Genomic DNA, 19,992 nt, shown 5'->3' on the forward strand with positions numbered 1-19,992 from the left:
GAACTGCGGGGGAAGGAAACGAGCCCGCGCAGCGCTGCGATTTCCGCGCTGTGGAGACAAGGCAGGGCCTCCAGTGGGAAGCGCAGCTCCCCAGCCATGTGGTTTCAATTTCCGTAGGGTATGCGGCGACCACTGCTGCGCAGCAGGCGTTCGGCGCTCTCTTTCTTGCATACCATCGGGGCTTGGCAGATAAGAGGGGTGGTTTTGCACAGCGTACAGCGCCCAGGGAGGTGCGCGGCAAAGTTGCCTGCGAACAACTTGCTGGCGAGTGGTGCAGATCCGCGCGCGCTCCTATCTCTGCGGGTTTTCTTTGCAAATCCCCTGCAGGCAGAGTTTGCTCAACTAGTTGAACTGGCTCTTTCTGTCTTGTTTTTTTGGCAAACTAAGAATTTCCTTCCTGATAAAAACGGATGGCGGGCGCCCCGATTGGGCGCCGCGTTGGAGAGGATGTGACATCAGGCACATCTCTCGCTTCGCCGGATCGCTGGCTGCCTCCCAGGGCAGCCAGGGAGCTGTTTCGTTAAATCCCAACCCAGGTACTCGAGTTTCTGCACAAAGTGCTGCCGGCACCACGTCCCAGTCTGCTGCAAGGTCTGTTTGACTCGTGCGCGCAGAGTCTGCTTAATAAATTACTCCCACCACCGGGGGCTCGCCGGGGACGATGGAATTTGAACTCTCGAGACCGACTGCGAAGTGAAAAAACAGAAATTGGATAGACGGGGCTGAGATGGATGATGAGGGAACAAATCAAAATGCCAGCAAATCGCAAGGAGCCGGAGGCCAGGCATCTGCCATGCCTCTATCAAACCCGCTGATGAGGGGTAAGTAACGTGCCTGCCTCCCTGCAAGCCTTCGCCTCTGCCAGCAGCAGCAAAGGGCAGGGTCAGGCTACGGTGGCGTGCTCATCCTGACGTCCTGCTTCCAGTGCAGGTCCACAGTCAGTCCCACGCAATGTCCCCATGCCCTCGCGCTTCAGAAGGGATTTTAATAAGCTATTCCTATTTGATACCGAATTTTTGGTTGTTTTTTTGGTGCATCACAGAAAAGAGTGATTTTTTTATTGCAGTTTGTACAAGCAGAAACAAATGCAACACTTGAACCACAGCACACTGAAAAAGAAGTTGCAATGTGGCATGTTTGACTTAGATTAGTGCCAGCTGGAAACTCAGCACTGGCTCAGTTCCTCTTTTCTTTTTCTTTCTTTTCCTTCCCTTCCTTCTTCCTTTCCTCCTTTTCTTTCTCCTTTCTTTTTATTTTTTTTCATTTTTTTTTTCTTTTTCTTTTTTCTTTTTCTTTTTTCTTTTTTCTTTTTCTTTTCCTTTTCCTTTTCCTTTTCCTTTTTCCTTTTTTCTCTTTTCTCTTTTCTTTTCTTTTCTCTTCTTCTCTTCTCTTCTTTTCTTTTCTTTTCTCTTCTTTTCTTTTCTTTTCTTTTCTTTTCTTTTCTTTTCTTTTCTTTTCTTTTCTTTTCTTTTCTTTTCTTTTCTTTTCTTTTCTTTTTTCTTTTCTCTTCTCTTCTTTTCTCTTCTTTTCTCTTCTCTTCTTTTCTCTTCTTTTCTTTTCTTCTCTTTTCTTTTCTTTTCTTTTCTTTTCTTTTCTTTTCTTTTCTTTTCTTTTCTTTTCTTTTCTTTTCTTTTCTTTTCTTTTCTTTTCTTTTCTTTTCTTTTCTTTTCTTTTCTTTTCTTTTCTTCTTTCTCTTTTCTCTTCTCTTTTTTCTTCTTTTTCTTTTTCTTTTTCTTTTCCTTTTCCTTTTCCTTTTCCTTTTCCTTTTCCTTTTCCTTTTCCTTTTCCTTTTCCTTTTCCTTTTTCTTTTTCTTTTTCTTTTTCTTTTTCTTTTTCTTTTTCTTTTTCTTTTTCTTTTTCTTTTTCTTTTTCTTTTTCTTTTTCTTTTTTCTTCAGATGAGCAGACCCAAGTGTTGTTGCCCAGTCTGAGCCACCAGCCCTATTGGGTTCTTCTGCAATGGCCAGGGCGTTGCGGTCAGTTGTGACCAATGATGTTGTGGTTGCTGGTGAACAGTTATTCAGAGAAATGGCCTCCCTCTGATCATTGCTCTGTTGTCTGGCCCAGAGACATTGAAAATATGACACAGTGACAAAAGACAAGTAACTTAACTTCACATAACAGTTTAGCTAGACGTGTTTCCTGTAGCTCTGTTTTCTGAGAAGCTACTCCTTCAGCTCAGAGTGTGTGCAGAGGGAATGAGGTAAATTAAGATAACGTGACTTTACATTGTTCTCCCTCCTTTCCTGGGCTGTTCAGGACACTTCCATTCATACCAAATAGGAAAATAAGACTGTAAAACTAGATGATCAGTATAGCTGCTGTGTTGCCTGCCTTTCCTCATGTGTGTCACGTATGTACATACTGAGGCTGGGGTGGGAAGGAAGGGACGGCGATGTTATTAAGAGTATGAACCAAACCAGGTCCGCACTGAGATGAGCTCCAGCAAAATGGAGGCTGGAAGGAGGGGAGCCCGCACACTGCACTGCTGCACACAGATAACTTGGTCCTTTGAAAATCAGAGTTCAGTCCATTCCTCTTGTGTCTGCTTGCACCTTAGCAGAGTCAATAACCTCTGCTGGCAACATAAAGCAGGAATGTATTTGGCTCTGGCTACATGTATCACAAACTTCAGAGGAAAGCCTTAGAATATGAAAAATACCATTTGTAATACTGTTATATATGATGCCATAAGCATATGTGCATGCAAATGTGTATGCAAGAGCATACCTCTGCAGAAAGGATTTCAAAGCCCCTTGTGAGTTGCCCCATGCATGACCACCATGGAAGGAAACCAGCCTGGGGACAGGCCTGGGGTGTGTAACACCCTCCGCATGGCCAGAGGCTGGAAAAAGGAACTTTCAGCCATCACCACAAAAATGAGTGCTCTTCTAGAAAGATCCTGTGAATGCTCTGTTGTCCACAGGGAGCAGTCAGGGTTTGCGCGTTTGTGTGGTTATTGATATAAAGCTTCCTCTGTGTACACCTTACCACCCTGCCCAAGTGATGGCAGTGCAATCAAATATGACCAGAGGTTTAATGTAACCTCTGGGCTGGCTGGGATTTTCAGCAGTGAAAGGGGAGCTAGGTGATCCAATGCCACTGAAAGCCAGTGGGGTTTTGGATATCTAGATGCTGAAGGTCCTGAGGCCTGACTCAGCTTGCCTGTGGATTGAGGTGTGGGTAAAATTCAAATTTGGATAAACAGTCTCGTTCCTCTGTGAGAGAGCAGTTGTACATTTTTTTGACAATCAGAAATCCTTGTTGCTGTGGTGGTACATGCAGTGAACACAGCTGTGCCACCCGTGTACACCGGCCTGGCTCCTTCACGGGCAGCTCTGATGGTCAAAACGTTTTGAGGACTTTCCTGAAATTCACTATTTCAGGATTTTAGAAGTCATGGCCAGTTAGCACTGGCATTTACTTAGGCTTTAATCAAAAGCCTATGTATGGTATAAATACTGATAATTTCCACTACTGACGGTGTGCCTCCTTTGCTGTGCAGAAGGAGGGAGTGAGACCCCAATGTCCACGGCAGCCACCCTCCCCCTCCAAGCGAGACACCAGCCTGGAGCAGGCAGAAAATGGAAATTTTGTGGTTTGCCGGAGGGCGATGCCCTGGGTGCAGGAACTGGGGAAATTTGCCTTCCCCTGCAGGGAGGCTGCCTCCCCGGCATTGCTCCAGGGTGGAGGTGTTTGTGGCAGGCGGAGCTGGGGCAGGGGAGATGGCAGCTCGGGGTCACACTGTGCGTCCCAGCAATTAGTCATCAGACAGGCCCTTAATCCCACTCTTCCCAAAGCATCCAAGGCTAGTGTGAAGCTACCATAGGCCTCCACTTCCATTTAGAATAAAAGCCTTAGTTCCTGTCAGTGCAGAATTCCCAGCTGGATTACGACGCGTTGGCACATACCTCTTTTTATTTTCCACTCACATTTTGGTGCTTATGTGGTCAATCTTTTAATTTGTTGCTAAGACTTGGCAAAATCGCAAGCTAGTGGCCAGTCCATAGATGACTATGGTCTAGTCTGGCTCTTTTTTAGAGTCTCAGTAGAAACCCCTGTTTTCTCAAGCAAGCACTGAATGGATAAATTCTGCACATGGATGTGATAACATGACCGTGCACCTCCCTCTGTGTCACCAGAGTGCTCACACGTTGATATAACAACTTGGTAGTTTGCACAAAACCCCGCCTGTATTTGTGTGGCCAAAAAAAGATCAAGCTGCAGCTCACAAAACTTGTTCCTCAATCTAGATTTTTACAATTACTATAAACATGCTTCCCTTGCAACTCATGCAGATTGGGCAATGGCATTCGTTTCTAAATGGGAAATTCAAAACCTTTTTACAGAGCCTGGATACACAGCCAATGGTAACACAGGCAGGATCAGCAAGAACAACAGCATGGTCAGATAAGCATCATTTGACACGCATCACTTTTAAAGCAAAGCTATTTTAGCCAATTAATAATACTGTGCTTTAAAAATTGTAGCATAGTTTTATCCTTATGAGACCAGAACCATAGATTCTGGAAATGGCTGTCCATTTGCTGAAGGCAAAGGATGTTTGAGAACTTACTGGAACTACAACGTTTCTTGTGGGACATGGCCCATGGAACAGAGAAGGAGGCAGGCAGAGCTCAAATGATGCCAATTACAAATAATACAATTTTCTTTAAAAACTTATTGACGTACATTACCCAGATTTCCTGAGTTAATTCCTCTGCTCATTTCATGCACTTGGTACCACCCATAAAGCTGTATTGGGGTTACATCTCTTCTATCGTTTGGTCTTCTAATTTTGAGGCTTCTTCCAAGTACGAAACACATCAGAGTTGATGAATCTGTGCCTGTGAAGTTTGAGTTGTTTCTCAGTTTCTCGTTTTTTTCCCTTTGACTTTCGTAGTGAAAGTAATACAAGACTGACTCATGGAGTCTCATCTTTTGAGCTATTTCTGTCTTGCTTAATAAAAGAGGTTGGGACCATTTCTGTCTTTGAGACCAAATGGTGCAGACCGTCTTGCCTTCACATCTTCACCTGCTTAAATCTCAATGCTGAATTATCCTCCTGGCTTTCTTCACTTGGCAGTGCAGATTTACCTACCAAGTCTGCACAGTTGCTGACAGTGTCTCATAGTCACAGGCAGCAGTGGAATAGATGGCAGGTTTCAAAGTGTCCACCAAACACTTAGTCTGAAGGTCATGGTCGATAGATCACCAAACACCTTTCCAGTTCGCTGGCAACAAACTTAGGATCTGAAGGAAAAGACCCAAACCCGCAGCTACAACAAACACATGCCAAGAGCAGGAGAAGGTGCCAAGCTTTCTCCCTGGGGAGAGTGCAGGAAGGAGACTGTGCCCCATGCTCAGAGGAGGCACAGCCCCAGGGCTGACGGTCCCTCCCAGCCTGCTCTCCAAGGCATCTCTCCTTCAGAATTCAAAGCTGATAGACATTTTAACTGCACCCGTGAACAGGATATACTGGCCAGGTAACAGAAGCTCCAGCCACCAGATCTGCGTCCCGTCTCTAGTCATGGTTAGTCTCCGGTGGACACAAAATAAACCTCCTTTCTGGCCCCAAGGGGCACCCAGTGACAGCTCAGATCAAGTAAATATAAACCTAGCATAAACCAACCAATGATCTAGTATTTCCCTTCCCCTAACTAGGTAGCAGTCATAAGCATAGACAGGGAAATGAGGAGAAATGGTGAAAACCATGAATCAGCTGCTTGTCCAATCATCCCTGATGAGACCCCTGTTCCTAAGGGCCTTGTGCTGCCCACAGCTCACCCCCTTCAGGCTTCAAATCCACCTTGAGGTTATTTCCAGGACTTCACTGGGATTGTCCTGTGAGCCAGGAGCATGCTGGATCACCGTTAGGGAAGGATTCTCACAAGAGAAGGGGAAGTCTTGATTATTCCGCTAGATTTTTTTCAATTACTTCATTCAAATAAGAACTATCACAGGGACCAGTTGGATTCCCTCTTGTGATGTGCATGTGACTATTACCAATTTGACCAGCTGCTTGTTACAGAGACCCCCCATTTTTTGTGTCCAAGAAGGGAAACTAAAATTTACCCTAGTTTAGTCCATCAATGAACCATTGTTCAGAGACAGTAAGATACGATATGTACATATTTGCAAAAGTGTGCTATGCAGATAAGCATTGTGATGGACATCAAGTGGCTCAAAAATGGTATATTGTAGTAGCAGAAATATCCTTTTGCCTACATGAACAACTCTAGACAAATGTATTGCACAGTCATAAATGAGTCTTGCAAGTATAACTAAATCCATAGCAGGCCTTTTGCGGCCACTATGCCCGCAAAAAATCACCCCCCTACCTAAGATAGCTATGCAGGCAAAGGTCTTCTGTATGTGATAGACACAACACATTTCAGATACCACCATCTTCAGGTCATGATTTACTTAGTGCAGAATTTTTCAATCACAAAACCATTGTAAATCTCGCTGTACTAGATCTTATCTTGTTTGAATTTGATGTCCTTTACAGAGCACACTTGAAGGGGAGAGAGCAATAGCCCAACAGGCTGAGTGATGGCTGACACAGCTGGTTATCACCCTGTCCCAGCACATTGTGGCATAGCCAGAAGCGGGAGGACATCAACCATGAGGGGTTTAGCCCTCGCATGCATGTTCATACCTGAGACAAGGCAGGATCTGCAGATCTCGCATAAGTACTGACATCATCAGCTAATCCATAAAAGTTATTTTAAAGAATTATGGTGGCTTATTAGGTTTTGTTGCTGAAGGCAGACTTCTCGCTCTCAAGCATCCTATTCCATGAATATGCTCTAGTCTAGTCCCTAAAAACCTCAGCAACTCGTCCAAGTTGGTCATTGGGGTTTTCTCTGTAGTTAGTGGAAGGAGAGTGGGACATATCCAGAGAGCAGCAAAAGGTGTTTCCAAAAGAGGCTGGGTGAAATGCCCTCTGGAGATGCTTCTCAGGAACCTGGGCCATTAACATAGACCAGACACCAAGTTTTGAGGCCGTGAATACTGAAGGAAGTAAATGTCTCCCAGAGGGACTATTGCTGTCAGCTGGCCCCAAGCCATAAAATCTGTAATACTGAAGATCCCCTTCTATTAATATTTGTATGGTCCTCAGCACTAAGCTAGTTTGTTTCACTATATTAAAAAAAAGAACAAATACAGCAACTAGAGAAGTGCAGTGACAAAAATCATTACCAGTAAGTGTTTCCTCAGACCTTTGTGTTTCTCAGCGTAATTGAGGAAAGATAGGCATGTCTTGTAAAATGCATCAAATAATGCTTGTGCTTGGCAAAAAGATCTTTCAGAAAAGCACTCTACATGACTTGACAGGTTTGGTACCAAATTTAACCCTAAGGATTCCCTCCCATACCTCCTTGATCCAGCTGGAGCTATGATGACTCATTTCCAGTAATTATTTTTGGCATGTGGTATTTTTCTGAACATCAAGCTTTATATACCAAGATTGCTTGGGAACACTAGTTAAAATTCAGTTTCTGACATGGACCTTTCGTGGCTCCTCAGTTGTCTGGCAATGTGACCTTAAGTCAATCTTTCACATAAGACCTTATAAGAGCAAATATGAATCTGTTTGCTTTATATGGGCACTTAAAGTATCAGTGTATTTATCATGGTAGTAGGAACAGTTTCTTTATGACCTACTTCACCCCTCACAGGCAGAGCCTGTGTCCTCGCTGCCGTGCAGCTTGTGTACCATCCCGTTCCCTTGGCTGTCCCTATGAGCTGAGGCAGACCCTTCCTTTGAGCTTCCCTCCATATGTGCTGTATCTCACTTCGTGGTTTCTACAACGCAGAAATTAGCAATATTAGTAATAGCAATGCAGCTATCACTTAAAATGCACTGCTGCACAGGCTAACACCAAACACTGAAAACTGAGGAGCAAAATCAACAGGTAACACAATTTATCTCCTTGTACTTTGGTACCTTCTCTTGTTAGGTATTGTTGACTCTAGCCTGAGGAGGGGTAAATGACTGAGCAGCCGTACCCTCGTCAAAACATAGTCCTTCTGAGCTAATTGGTAAAGTGTAATGAGCCTGTGAAAACAAAGGCACTGGAAATAATTCAAAGCAAGGGACAAGCTCAGTCAGAGCAAGGTAATATTCTGCAAATCCCTCTCTTGCCTTCTGGAGGCGAGTCCAGCACCAAAACGGGCTGTTAAAAACACACCCAGATTGAAGCCATCCTCTTGTTTCACTCCCTCCTGGCAGCTGCTCCAAGGAAAGCTTGGCAGCTCAAGTATTAAATTCAAAGAAGAGAGATTTGCTGGGGTCATGCTGTTGAAGTAAAGTACGCTGAGGAAACGGTCCACATTCTTAACCTTTTTTCTGTCTTTCTCTTTATACAGACTTTGTTTCAGACTGGTCCCCTTTACATGATGCCTCTATCCATGGGCGTCTGCTTACTCTGAAGAAACTCATCAAACAGGTACCCCTCTGCTGGGTTGTTATGATCTCGGCTGGGTTTGTTCAGCTGTTGAATGCAGTCTGTTCTTTACTCTGAAACCTCCAGGGTGAGAAAATCCTGTTGACTAGAATGCAGTGAAATCTGCGTGTAACAGATATTTTTTTTTCTGCAAGCGGTTCCTTGCCTAGCGCAAACTCCGTGCACTAAGCCGATGATGTATCGAAATATCCTGGGTCATACTTTAATTCTGGTGCAGGTAATGGGACCCCGGTTGCTGGGATCTCTGGGCGGCTGGGGGATTCCTTCTGCAGCTCCTGCGTCTGGAAGGAGCATTTGGTGCCCCAGGTGGGGGGTGGCTCCGGACCCAGGCAAGGCTCCAGTTGAGGCTTTAATTCAGAAATATCTGTTGCTGAAGTGCCTGAGGGTTTCCGGGGCCCCTGCAGAAGGGCACGGCTAGGGAGAAGTGATTCTGAACGTCACTGCTCTGTTTCCTTGAAATTCTTGGATTTAGCCTGTGGAGGAGTTGATGGAAAGGGGAGGGTTATTGGAAAGTTGGAGACTCTTCCAGCTTAACCTTCTGGAGCACCAAGATTGCTAGAAACAAAAGATCTTGTAGAATCAAACCAATGGTTTCTAATGCAGGGCCTGGCTTTCCTTCAGAGCATGATCCACTCTGACCAAAGACCAGAAAACACCTCAAAAGCATTTCAGAATTTGATCCAGTCAAACAACCGCAGACTCGGCAGGCAGGGGGTCAGAATGCTTGAGCGGTGACGTAAAAAGGCGGCAGTCAGACCCTGCCAAGAACTCTAGTAGCAATTTTTAATCTTCTTTTTTTTTTTTTCAGAGTTTGTTATTCATGGTGTAGTAGAAATAAAATCATGCTGTGTTCCTAAAAGAATATCTGTATTGTCCCATCAGACAGTCCACTGCCTACAGCTTTCTGCACCAATTAGCTGTGTGTAGAAGGCATGACCTCTGGTACGCCGTGCCAGTACCCACTCCAGCCAAAGCACCACAGCCTCTTTCTCTGCTTACCTGTGGAGATGAGCAACTCCAGGCAGTTGAGGAAGGTGTGATTGCATAAAGCTTTAAAGGCCATTATAGAAAGGGTTGGGGTTTTTTGTTTGTATGGGGATTTTGGTAGTTGGTTGTAATGATATTTTCTATTAATTCATCAGGGGAGTGATGTGAATCTTGTTACAGCAGACCAGGTGTCTCCTCTCCATGAAGCCTGCCTAGGGGGTCATGCTGCTTGTGCCAGTGTCCTATTAAAACATGGTGCTCAGGTGAGTGCATGATGGACAGACCAAAATCTCCAGTGTTAGTATGTTGTATTATCAGTTTTTAATGCTAGGTGAGGTACTATTTCATGACAGTGTGTCACTGTGATTTACGTTCTGTACTTATCTCAGCTTAAAGTACATATGTTATAAAATGCAATTCTTGATAAAGCAATCCAAAAATCACAGATATAAACAAGAGTTGCTCTTGTTCTTTAGATGAAGGTGCAACGTTCTCAGCATTTACCGAAAGAATAAGTGGAAGTTCCTCTTGCAAAGGGTTTATAATCCTGCAACAATTAAGGGTGTGTTTTATTTTCTGCACAAACTAATCCCACTAGTGTCAATATGCAGAGTCTTAAGTAGAGGTGTAGGACTGTTAGGATCAACTGACGATAAAATGGGAAGAAAATGGAAACAACATGCAAGCACGATGGTGAAACAGGCGTGTCTCACGGCCTCTGCTTTTCGAGCTAATGCCGAAATTATAGTGAATAAGATTAACTCATTATACATATATCACCTTTCAGTTTAAACTTTTTTTAAAAAGGGCGGGGCTGCACAGTTTCAGCTAAAAATGGATCATTTCAGGACAGGGCAATGGGCAGGTGTATTTTGGCTGAGATAACTGAGAAATAGGCACACATTTAACTCAGTAAGTTGGTAACTCCCAAGAGACTCCAGAGCAGCACTGGTTAGATATTCCTTTGCAGGAGGAGAGACTTGGGGGCAATATTTAAAAAGATTTTTTTAATAATCTTTTTAATAAAAACTTGTAATCCTCAGAAGCAGTAAGCAGTTTTTGCAAGGAATTAAATAAAAAGTATTGAGAACCCTATTTTCTGTTAAGAAACTGGATAATTTTAATCTATTTTGAAATACTGAGAAGACGAACAAAAAACCTGATTGGTTTTTTTTCCCCCAGGTGAATGGAGTTACTGTCGACTGGCACACTCCGTTGTTCAGCGCTTGTGTCAGTGGCAGTGTGGCTTGCTTGAATTTATTGCTGCAGCACGGAGCCAGCCCACACCCGCTCTGTGACTTGGCATCCCCCATCCATGAAGCTGCTAAGAGAGGTAACCCCATGGGCAGCAGCACCCCTTTCCATGTTACTAGCAACGTGTTGAAGTGGAAAAGAGAGATAAAGAAGATAATTTCTTGATTCAGGTCATGGGCAATACCTTCCTAGTAGGTCTTATCATGAGCGGTGCAGTTCCTCCCACGCCTGGTGCTCACCAAGGGCAGCTCGGCTGGGCTCTTGGGGCCTCTGAGTTCGTGTGGTGACACCTGGAAAGGGTTGCATTGTCCAGGTCAGTTGCCTACAATGTGGACATCTGAGGGAGTCGTCTGGCTATCTTCAAAAGCAGTGGAGAGAAACACAGCGTGATTCATCTCATCTCCGGTAGACATCTGAAATGAGTCCGATAAAATGCGAGGCTTTAGCCTGTTTTGCTAACAGTGGCTTTGCAGCTCCTGTTTTCCAGGTGGGAAACACTGGATTGGACGAAAGCACGACCTTTTGACAAAACATTGAATCCTTGCCAAATTACACTGCTGCAATAGAGAATTTGCTGAAAAAATGCCTGTGAGTTGACTTTTCCTTTATCCCTTTTAAGGTCATGTGCAATGTGTCGAATTCCTCACGTCCCATGGGGTAAATATCGATCACAACATCAAGCATCTGGGTACTCCGCTTTATGTAGCTTGTGAGAACCAGCAAGTGAACTGTGCCAAGAAACTGCTTGAGTCAGGTAAAAAGAAAAATAAAGGGTGGTGTACTTTTGTTTCCTGCAATGTCTAACTTTGGATTTTCTTTACATCAAAGATTTAGAGGAGCTCCTGCTCTCGGACCTGGAGATGTTTTGCTCTTAATGACAGCCCTGGGTTAAATGTGGTAGCAGGGTAGCCAGGGTCGTCTTGACACAGGAATTCAGCTTTACAGCTCCCAACAAAACCGATGGGTGATCCTGGGTTTCACATGGCTGGTGGAGCCTGGAACAAACACCATCCTTTCCAGTGTCTGTGTGTGATGCTGCAGTTATCTGAAGTGGGCAGGAAAAAATTTCCTTTTTTTCTTTTCCTCCCTCTTTCCCCAAAACAATCGACTCAATCATTTTTACATAGTATTTCTGCAAACATGTTTTAATTCCCACTGACTTCATAAAAAGTTTGAAACATTTCCAGCACAGAAAAACGTTCAGCACTATATACTTTGCATCAAATAAACCTAGCTATAAGTCTAAGCGCTTGCATAATTATACAAGACCGTTTCTTGTTGTCTACAGTAGTGCATCTCTTCTAACAAAAAGGGCTATATAACCTAAAGTAGCCACATAGCTAGTACAAAAACAATGGACCAACAAAGCCACCTTGGAAAAAACAAGCAAACGCCATGTAGATCACCTTATGCACTATTATTTAGCACAGTGATCTTTTTTTGGAAGAAGTCAAATACAAATTAATCTAAATATTAAATGTTTGGCTATTATTTTGTGTTTTCTGCCATTTTGTTTTTTGCTGCGTTCTATATATGAGAATGTGTACTATAAAAACATTATAAATAGTTTTGAAATAGTTCTGCAGCTCACCCTTCTTAGGGTGTTTTAGGAGGCATTAGCCCAGGATAACAGATGGGCGAACACTCATCGGGGGTGCTTGCTTATGTCCTCCTCTACCAAGGGCCTCTAGAACTTTTCCATCCTCTCATTTTTTCCCCAACAGATATTTTGGCATTTGGAAATCCCACCGGCTTAAGCCTCCAGTACAGAGCAGGTTGAAATCTGCATGTATCTTAAGGGAATGGGGCACTGGGATGGGGAACAAAGGTGGGTCATAGGTGGAACTACATCTTTGTCCTGCTTCAAGATATCCATGGGCTGGGCTGTAGATGAAGGACTTCCTCATGCACCGTTCCTCTGGGATCATTTTCTTAGTCACAACCCCACTCCTCCACAGCCAGTGTGTTATGCCTGTGCAAATTGTAGTGCCAAGCCCCAGCGTAGGGAAATCCACCTCTGCGTAGAGGCTACAGCATTTACGGATTATTCAGAGAAATAGCAGCTAGTGCAGGAAATGGCAATAAGCTACTGTATAGTCATTATTCTTTGTCATTATTCTTTGTCGTCTCTTGGTGTTCAGGAGCAAATGTGAACAGCGGCAAGGGCCTGGAATCCCCTCTGCATGCAGCCGCCAGGAATTGCAGTGCGGAGTTGGTGACGCTGCTGATTGACTTTGGAGCGGACATTTGGGTGAAGAACGCGGAAAGCAAGAGGCCAATGGAGCTGGTTCCACCCGGCAGCCCTGTGGGCCGACTCTTCCTGCAGAAAGAAGGTGCCGCTTAGCGCTTGTTTTATTCCTTCACTCGGGATTCATTAGGGAAAAACCACACAAACTGCTGCAAAAGGCTATGCTATTCCATGCTACAAGTGCTACAAAACTGAGGATAACTAAGCTTACCTCCATTCGCTGACATATGGACATTATGTTTTCTAGTGTCAGAATACAGTGGCACACTATTAGGGATAACGGTAACAACAATAACCCATCTGGCAACCTCCGGGTTGTGAATCTACCGCATCAGGGAACAATCGTATGGAGCTTGCAATATAATGCAAAATAGAGTTTAGGGCGAAAAAACAAGCAAAATGCTCCTTAGAAATTAATGGTGGCATTGTCCTGATTACCTAAAGCACTGAAGTCAGTGGGATACTCTCAGTTCCCTTGTTTCTGAGACGGGAGTAGACCCAGGAGTGTTACCTGGAGTGTGCCAACAAACGCAGGCAGAAAATCACCTCTGATGGGAGTTGAGGCTAGCTGGGGAGCTCTAGGACTGGGATCTTCGGTTAATCAGTATGCTGATGGTCAGGTAGACGCCAGATACTGGTCTCAGCATAAATGCAAAATTGCAACCAGAAAACTTTTAATGTATGTGATACTGGGAAAAAAAAAGTATGTTGAAACACTGATCTTCTAGTTCTTTGTCCTTTACTTTTATTGTTTGGCCAAGATCTTATGTAGGTACAAAAGCATCTTTAAAATGAAAGACTCCATATTAGGTTTTTTGTGGGGATTAAGGAAAATTGCACAAGAATGATATAATGAATATATATATATTTATATACATTTATAAATTAGGCTTTTTTTAAAAGCCAACATTATGTGCTGAATAATCCAGCAGTATCAAACTGTAGGCTTAACCCTTAGGAAGTGCTTACTTTGTACCTGTAAATGAAATATTTCCAGATCCATTTTATTTTATTCGTTATGAATACTTCAATGAATTATGGAGAGAACTCTTACTTACCAATCTTCAGGAAAATTAGAATAAGGTCTCTCATGTTTAATCATTGGTGTACTTGTGTTCTTCTTCAGATGTTCTCATTCTGTCAGAAAACTATGCACATTACTAAATAATTTTCATTATTTTAAACAAGTTGCTGATGGTGTGGCACATGACTTTGTTATTCCAGTTACATGTCAATGTGATTGTTGTCATGAACAGATTTACACCAAGGTAAAACTGGAGTAATAAAGTGATGTATCAGGCCCTACTTGAAATAGTAACACGAAAATAACAGTGTGAAAATAACTGTGTTGTGCATGTTATGTATGAGCAACGGATATTTGGTTTCCCAGCCTAATCTATGGTGCACAGAGCGGTGATCTTTTCAAGCTCCAATCCCTGCTGCATTATGGTCCTGACTCCCGTGGCACCGCGTGTGTCCTGTTTATTTGGGATAGAAAACGATTTCAGGCACACCCTGTGGAGCCGGCCCAAGAAGCGCTGCTTGGGCTCAGCTGACAGCTTGGGCAGTAAGGAACTTTTCTAAGTGAAATTCAGCAATCGAAATGAGAAATGATAAATGCCTGAAGGGCATTTTGCTGCTGAATAGTTTTTTTCTGATGTTCTCCAGCATGCCCTTCTCTGAGTAGGGTCATGCCTGATGGGCAGCTGATGTCTAACTTCTTTGGCTGGCTGAACGGTTGCAACCTGGGAGAGAGGTGCAAACGTGGTTTCACAGGGAGGTTTGGCAATGTGTTATGGGGATCAGAGTCACCCTGCCAGCCCCACAGCCCCCCAGCACCGGCAGGGCTGAGCTGCTGCTCTCCTGCCCCACTCCCACATGGTTCCTCACCCCCCACGCCGCAGATGCTGGGGGGCAGCAGCCCTGCGCCCACGGCCGGGACAGGCTGGAGGGAGCATGTTTTTCCACCAGAGATGAGTTGGTGAGTGTGCCAACCCAGAGTCTCCCTAGGACTAGTGTAGAGCAAGTGTGGTACACATGGTGGTCTCCCTTCCCAGGACTTGACCATGCTGCCGGACCACTGCCTACCCTGCTTGCGTCGCAGAGAGAGTCCTATGTGTGGGTGGGAGAATTAGCTAATGATCCAAAAATGCACTTTTTTTTTTTAAAGTATGCTTGCACTTGCTAAATATTTTTCAGTGTAGTGACACTGCTTGTGTTTTGATAAGTCTTTCGTTTTTGAGGTTTTTTTTTTTTGAACGGAAGTTTTTTTAAATGAGATGTTTACAGGCAGGGCATTTATCTGTGGGATCAGTGGCCAAAGACGCATGCAGTGTGATACTGCAATAACCAGTCTCACTTGCCCCGTATCATCTTGCTTTGTTGTCTTGTATCCAAGCATAGGGTAAATCATCCACTGACTCCTAGCAGGAGGGTGCAGCCCTTTGCACAGTGCTTCAAATAGTGCAGCAGTTTTCAACCTTGCAGAGCCACTGGAAATGTGGTGGCCTGTGCGAGGGAAGACTCAAAAGCTGATTAAAGCTCACCGCATTTTTGCTGCAGCCCCCGTTCCTTCTGCTGCACTTCACTCCTCCACCAGCACTAACATTTCGGCTCTCTGGTGCCCGCTAACTTACCCACCCAGCAGGCAGGTGGCACCTAAACTGTCCCCTCCCAGCTCACTTCCCTCACTCTCGCTTTCTACAGCGTCTCTTCTTATCTCCTCCCCACTCCCAGCACCCAAGCCCCGCGTCCACACTCGCTGCTGCCCCTGCTTTGCCCTTCTTATCTACCCTCCCACAGCCCCCCCGTGACCCACCGCACTTGTCACCCCTGCGTGCTGCACACCAGGGCGCAAATGACATGTTGGGGGGCTGAACGTTGAAAGGTGTTGCAGTTAAAAGCATCACACAGGATCTACCTCTTCAGATTCTTCAGCAGGGCTTGTATTTATCAGCATGGGACCGGTTAATCTGGAAGGTTTAAATAAAGGATTATATAGTATTTCTTTTGCTATGTGTTTGTCACTATTATGCAATACGTCTCAAGAAAGCAGTGGGCTGCAAACTTGGATCTCATTGTGGGAGTCAGGGGGGAAAGGACTTTGAAGGAAGCATTGATCATGTCTTCTTCTCAGACAACACAAAGCACTCACTTCACGCTCGTGCAGCTTAAAAGACTGACGCTGCTAATGCTAATTGCGGCTGTGTAATGACAGAGAGTGACTAGGCTTGAATTGAATCGCAGGCGGGCTGATGTCCTTTGGTGGGCACAGGTCTGGCTTTTCACTGCTGAGCGTCCTGGGTGGCCGCACACCCCCTGCGCGAGGTGGGTTGCAGGAGTTGGGGGGAGTGGTAATGCACAGCTGCCGTTTCAGCTTTACAATTTGGGGGCGATAAAGCCACATGTGTAACCTCTTCCCCGGCTCTTTCTCCAGGGCCGCTGTCCTTGATGCAGTTGTGCCGCTTGTGCATCAGGAGGTGCTTTGGACACAACCAGCATCAAAAAATAACTGGACTTCTCCTCCCGGACGAGCTGAAACATTTCCTTCTCCACGTTTAAGCCTTTCATGTTCAAAATGATGCCTTTAATAACACAGCAAGGTTTGTTGAGGAAAGACTCTTCTCGTCAGTAGTGTTGCCAATGCCTGCGATGTTAATTTATGAGTGTTGCTGGTCCCTAGTAAAGCCCTGGGCCCAAAAGCACAGGACTGACCAACTCGCTCAGTCCTCACTGCCACCACCCCTGGCATCATTTGGAAGGGAACAATTCTGCATGGGTGCATGGTGAAGCTTGAAAATGTGACTCAAGAGCCCCCTAGAAAGTGTAGAAATTGAGCATAGCATTTTAAAATAGATCTCCTGATTCTCTGTATCCTGGCACAGTTTCAGAGGGCTCGTGGTTGACAGGCCCTTACAAAGAAAACGCCCAGCACTAACTGCACTTCTCGTAAATATTAAGGATACTACGGATAGCAACACTTTCTCCGTAAGCAGGGCTCATGTGCCTGTCATCTGTGAGGGCTGTACCCACACCACTGTACGGATAAGGAAAGGGAACCCAACTGAACCTAGTTGCAAAGCGAGAGAGGCCCTCTGGCAGATGTTACTTATTTTCTAAGTATATCACACTGCAGATAGATGAGCACCAACCAACAATCATCTGCATTTAGGCCAGCATCTGAAACACGCCTTTCTGCCATGACATCAAGTAGGTCACTGCTGATGGCAGCTCCCTACAGTGCAATAATAGTGGGGGAAAAGTTTTTAAGCATCCAGTAAAATAATTTATTCCTGATGCTTTGAGATATAAGGGAGCCACACTTCAGTGCTACCTGTAGCATATTATTTTTCAAGGCTAGAAGGCTATCAGTGGCAGGCACTGAGTGCTCCCCCTTTCTGCTCTGAAAATTAGGTGATTTCCTAAGCATTTCTCAGCATGCATCAGAAGAACAACAGCTTCTATCCCCTTTCCCCACCCCAGAAAAGAGATGATCTTAAGACTGAGATAATTATTCTTTCTTGGGCAGGTGCTACCTCATTCATAGCATTTTCCAGGGGAGTGGTTATAATAATAACGCCTCTAATGCGGGGTCATAAAATAAACAATGAAAATACTCTGTGCTCTCTTGGGCACTCCCCTGGGAAGGTTGGCTGCCCGATACATGCGGCAGCGAAGATGCTGAAGCTCTGCCTCCTCTGCCTGCTGCCCTGTCCCCTCTCCAGCTCTGAACCACGGTGCACCTGCATCACCTGGGAGCAGCAGTGTACCCACTGCCCCCCCTGCGGGGCTACCGCCTCGTCGCCCCTGCGTCGGAGGGGCAGACCAAGCACTTCGGTGCTTTTGGAGATCCTTTTCTTCTTGACTTCGCTGTGAAGACTCCTGCAAGAGTGGGCTTGGGGTGTGAAAACTGTGACGACCTCGTTAACGCCAGCAACGAGATACACCGAATCCTCATCTCGTAAGTGGAGAGACCAGCAGCCTTGAAATACACAAACTTATTTTGATGTTTACTAGTGTGCCGGTGTGTGCAGTGCAAGCCTTCCTTTTGCATATGGGAAGTTAAAGAGGATGGATCAAATGCTACCTGGGTGTTACATATTTGGTGTAAATTACAATTCAAATCCTTGGCTGGAGACAACATGACTGTTGGCTATAGGTATCCAACATGATGGTTCAATTTTTTTGTGCTGACCAAACACAGCAAGAGCAGTTCTGTTGGTTTTGTGGGACATTAATTGTACCCCAACGGGGCAAAATGACACAGCTAAAGCCATAACTCCCCTTGTGATAGAGACACCTAGAAATCTTCTGCTCCGATTCAATCCATCACACATAATTTGAGCTATGTAAAAATTCACTGGCTGGTTTTAGATGGCCTTCTATATTCTTTCCCTTCTGCTGGGGAAGAAAAAAATACAGCTGTCTTTACACATGGAATAGAAACAGGTGTCTTGGATAGGTGGATCCTTCTGAAATCAGTATCTTGATAAAGCTGAATCTACGTTGAACAGGCAGGGAACAGGCAACTAACCTAGTGCTTAACTTTGAAGATTAAAGTGTGAAGAATCCCTGATTTGGTGACACGTCTGAAAGCTGAAGATCCAGCTTATTATATTTTAGATGATGAAGAACCTTTTTTTTACCTACTAGTTTTATTATTTACCTTTAAGCATCTTATTTTATAACTTCAGCCAATGGTTTTATAGTAGTAATGCTAATACCAGGAGAAAATTGCTCAGACAAGGTGGTGAGAGTGTTGCTTCTAGATTGCTTTTCTTTTGGAAATTTCAAAGTGTGACTCTGTTTACTTGAATCCCTCTGATCAAGTGTAATTAGGATGAATTCTGTATGCTCAGCTTGTATCATCTCAGTATATTTGCTTATTTATTTTAATATAAATTGTGATCAACACTGGTGAATTACAGCTTCATGCATCAACACTTATCCAGTTATAAACTGTAAAAGTTGTACAAGATGCAAACTGAATAAGCTCATTATAGGTGAGGTTTGGACCTTTTTCTAGATTTGAAACCATTCCAAATGTAATGCAGGACTTGAAAGATTGTCAGGAATATATTTTATCAGATTCTTTGCTATTATTTTGTTAGCAGTTTAATGGTAGTCAAGCCACAATTGTATAGGATATTTGCTCCAAAATAAATGGTTTTTACTCTTCTTTTGATTTTTCATTCATTTTTTAAATGATGACACTAATTTTGTGGATTGTCTGATACTATGGAGTTTTGGACTGAACTCTAATTTTTTGCAATCCTGCCTACAGGTAGGTAGTGTACAGAATAATTCCTTTAAATATACTTGTAATAAAGATAAGACTAAGATGCAAATACTGTGCAAATCTTGCCTTTTGCTGATGTTTGAAGGTAGAGTTGGACTTTCGCAATTATTTTTCTACCCACTTGAGGGTTAATGAGAAGGAGCCTGAGATTTCACAAAGTAGGAGGAGATGTACATTAAGATGGTCACCATCTTTAGTTTGTGGATTTTTTTACTGATTTGCATCCACTTGTTTCTTCTGTCTCCTCAGCAAGAGGCACATGTAATGATCTGGGTGCCCTTGTGTGTGTCTGCACAACAGGAACTCTTTACTGGAAGAGGGTGTGTGGAGATCCCTGTACAGTCAGAAGTCCAGGGGGTGTCTGCCAGCATCCAGCATGTACACTACGGGGCTGGAGAGATGTGGGAGGGCAGTAATTCCTTCTCTGTTAGATGCACCTCTGGGTGTCTGTCGTCGTTTAACCCCAGGCGGCAACCAAGCACCACACAGCCGCTCGCTCACCCTCCCCCCCCAGGAGGATGGAGGAGGGAATCAGAAGAGGAAAAGTAAGAAAATGCATGGGTTGAGATAAGAACAATTTAATAATTGAAATAAAATAAAATAGTAATAATGATAATAATAACAACAACAATAATAACAACAACAACAACTTTTAATGAAAAGGAAAACAACAAAAGAGAGAGTCAGAAGAACAAAACCCAGGGAAAAAAGCAAGTGATGCAACTGCTCACCA

The 19,992-nt window shown here is 44.2% G+C and overlaps 1 protein-coding gene across 1 annotated transcript; it reads left to right on the forward strand.

Annotated features, from left to right (window-relative positions):
* Positions 1-277: 277 nt before the first annotated feature.
* Positions 278-19,139, forward strand: ASB9 (ankyrin repeat and SOCS box containing 9). The gene is made up of 7 exons (XM_075175805.1): positions 278-821; positions 8,375-8,454; positions 9,615-9,722; positions 10,642-10,792; positions 11,333-11,467; positions 12,855-13,046; positions 16,398-19,139. The coding sequence occupies exons 1-7, from the start codon at positions 728-730 to the stop codon at positions 16,520-16,522; spliced, it is 885 nt and encodes a 294-aa protein (XP_075031906.1). The 5' UTR covers positions 278-727; the 3' UTR covers positions 16,523-19,139.
* Positions 19,140-19,992: the final 853 nt, after the last annotated feature.

The sequence above is a fragment of the Calonectris borealis genome, chromosome 1 (assembly GCF_964195595.1).
Source record: "Calonectris borealis chromosome 1, bCalBor7.hap1.2, whole genome shotgun sequence".
NCBI lineage: Eukaryota > Metazoa > Chordata > Aves > Procellariiformes > Procellariidae > Calonectris > Calonectris borealis.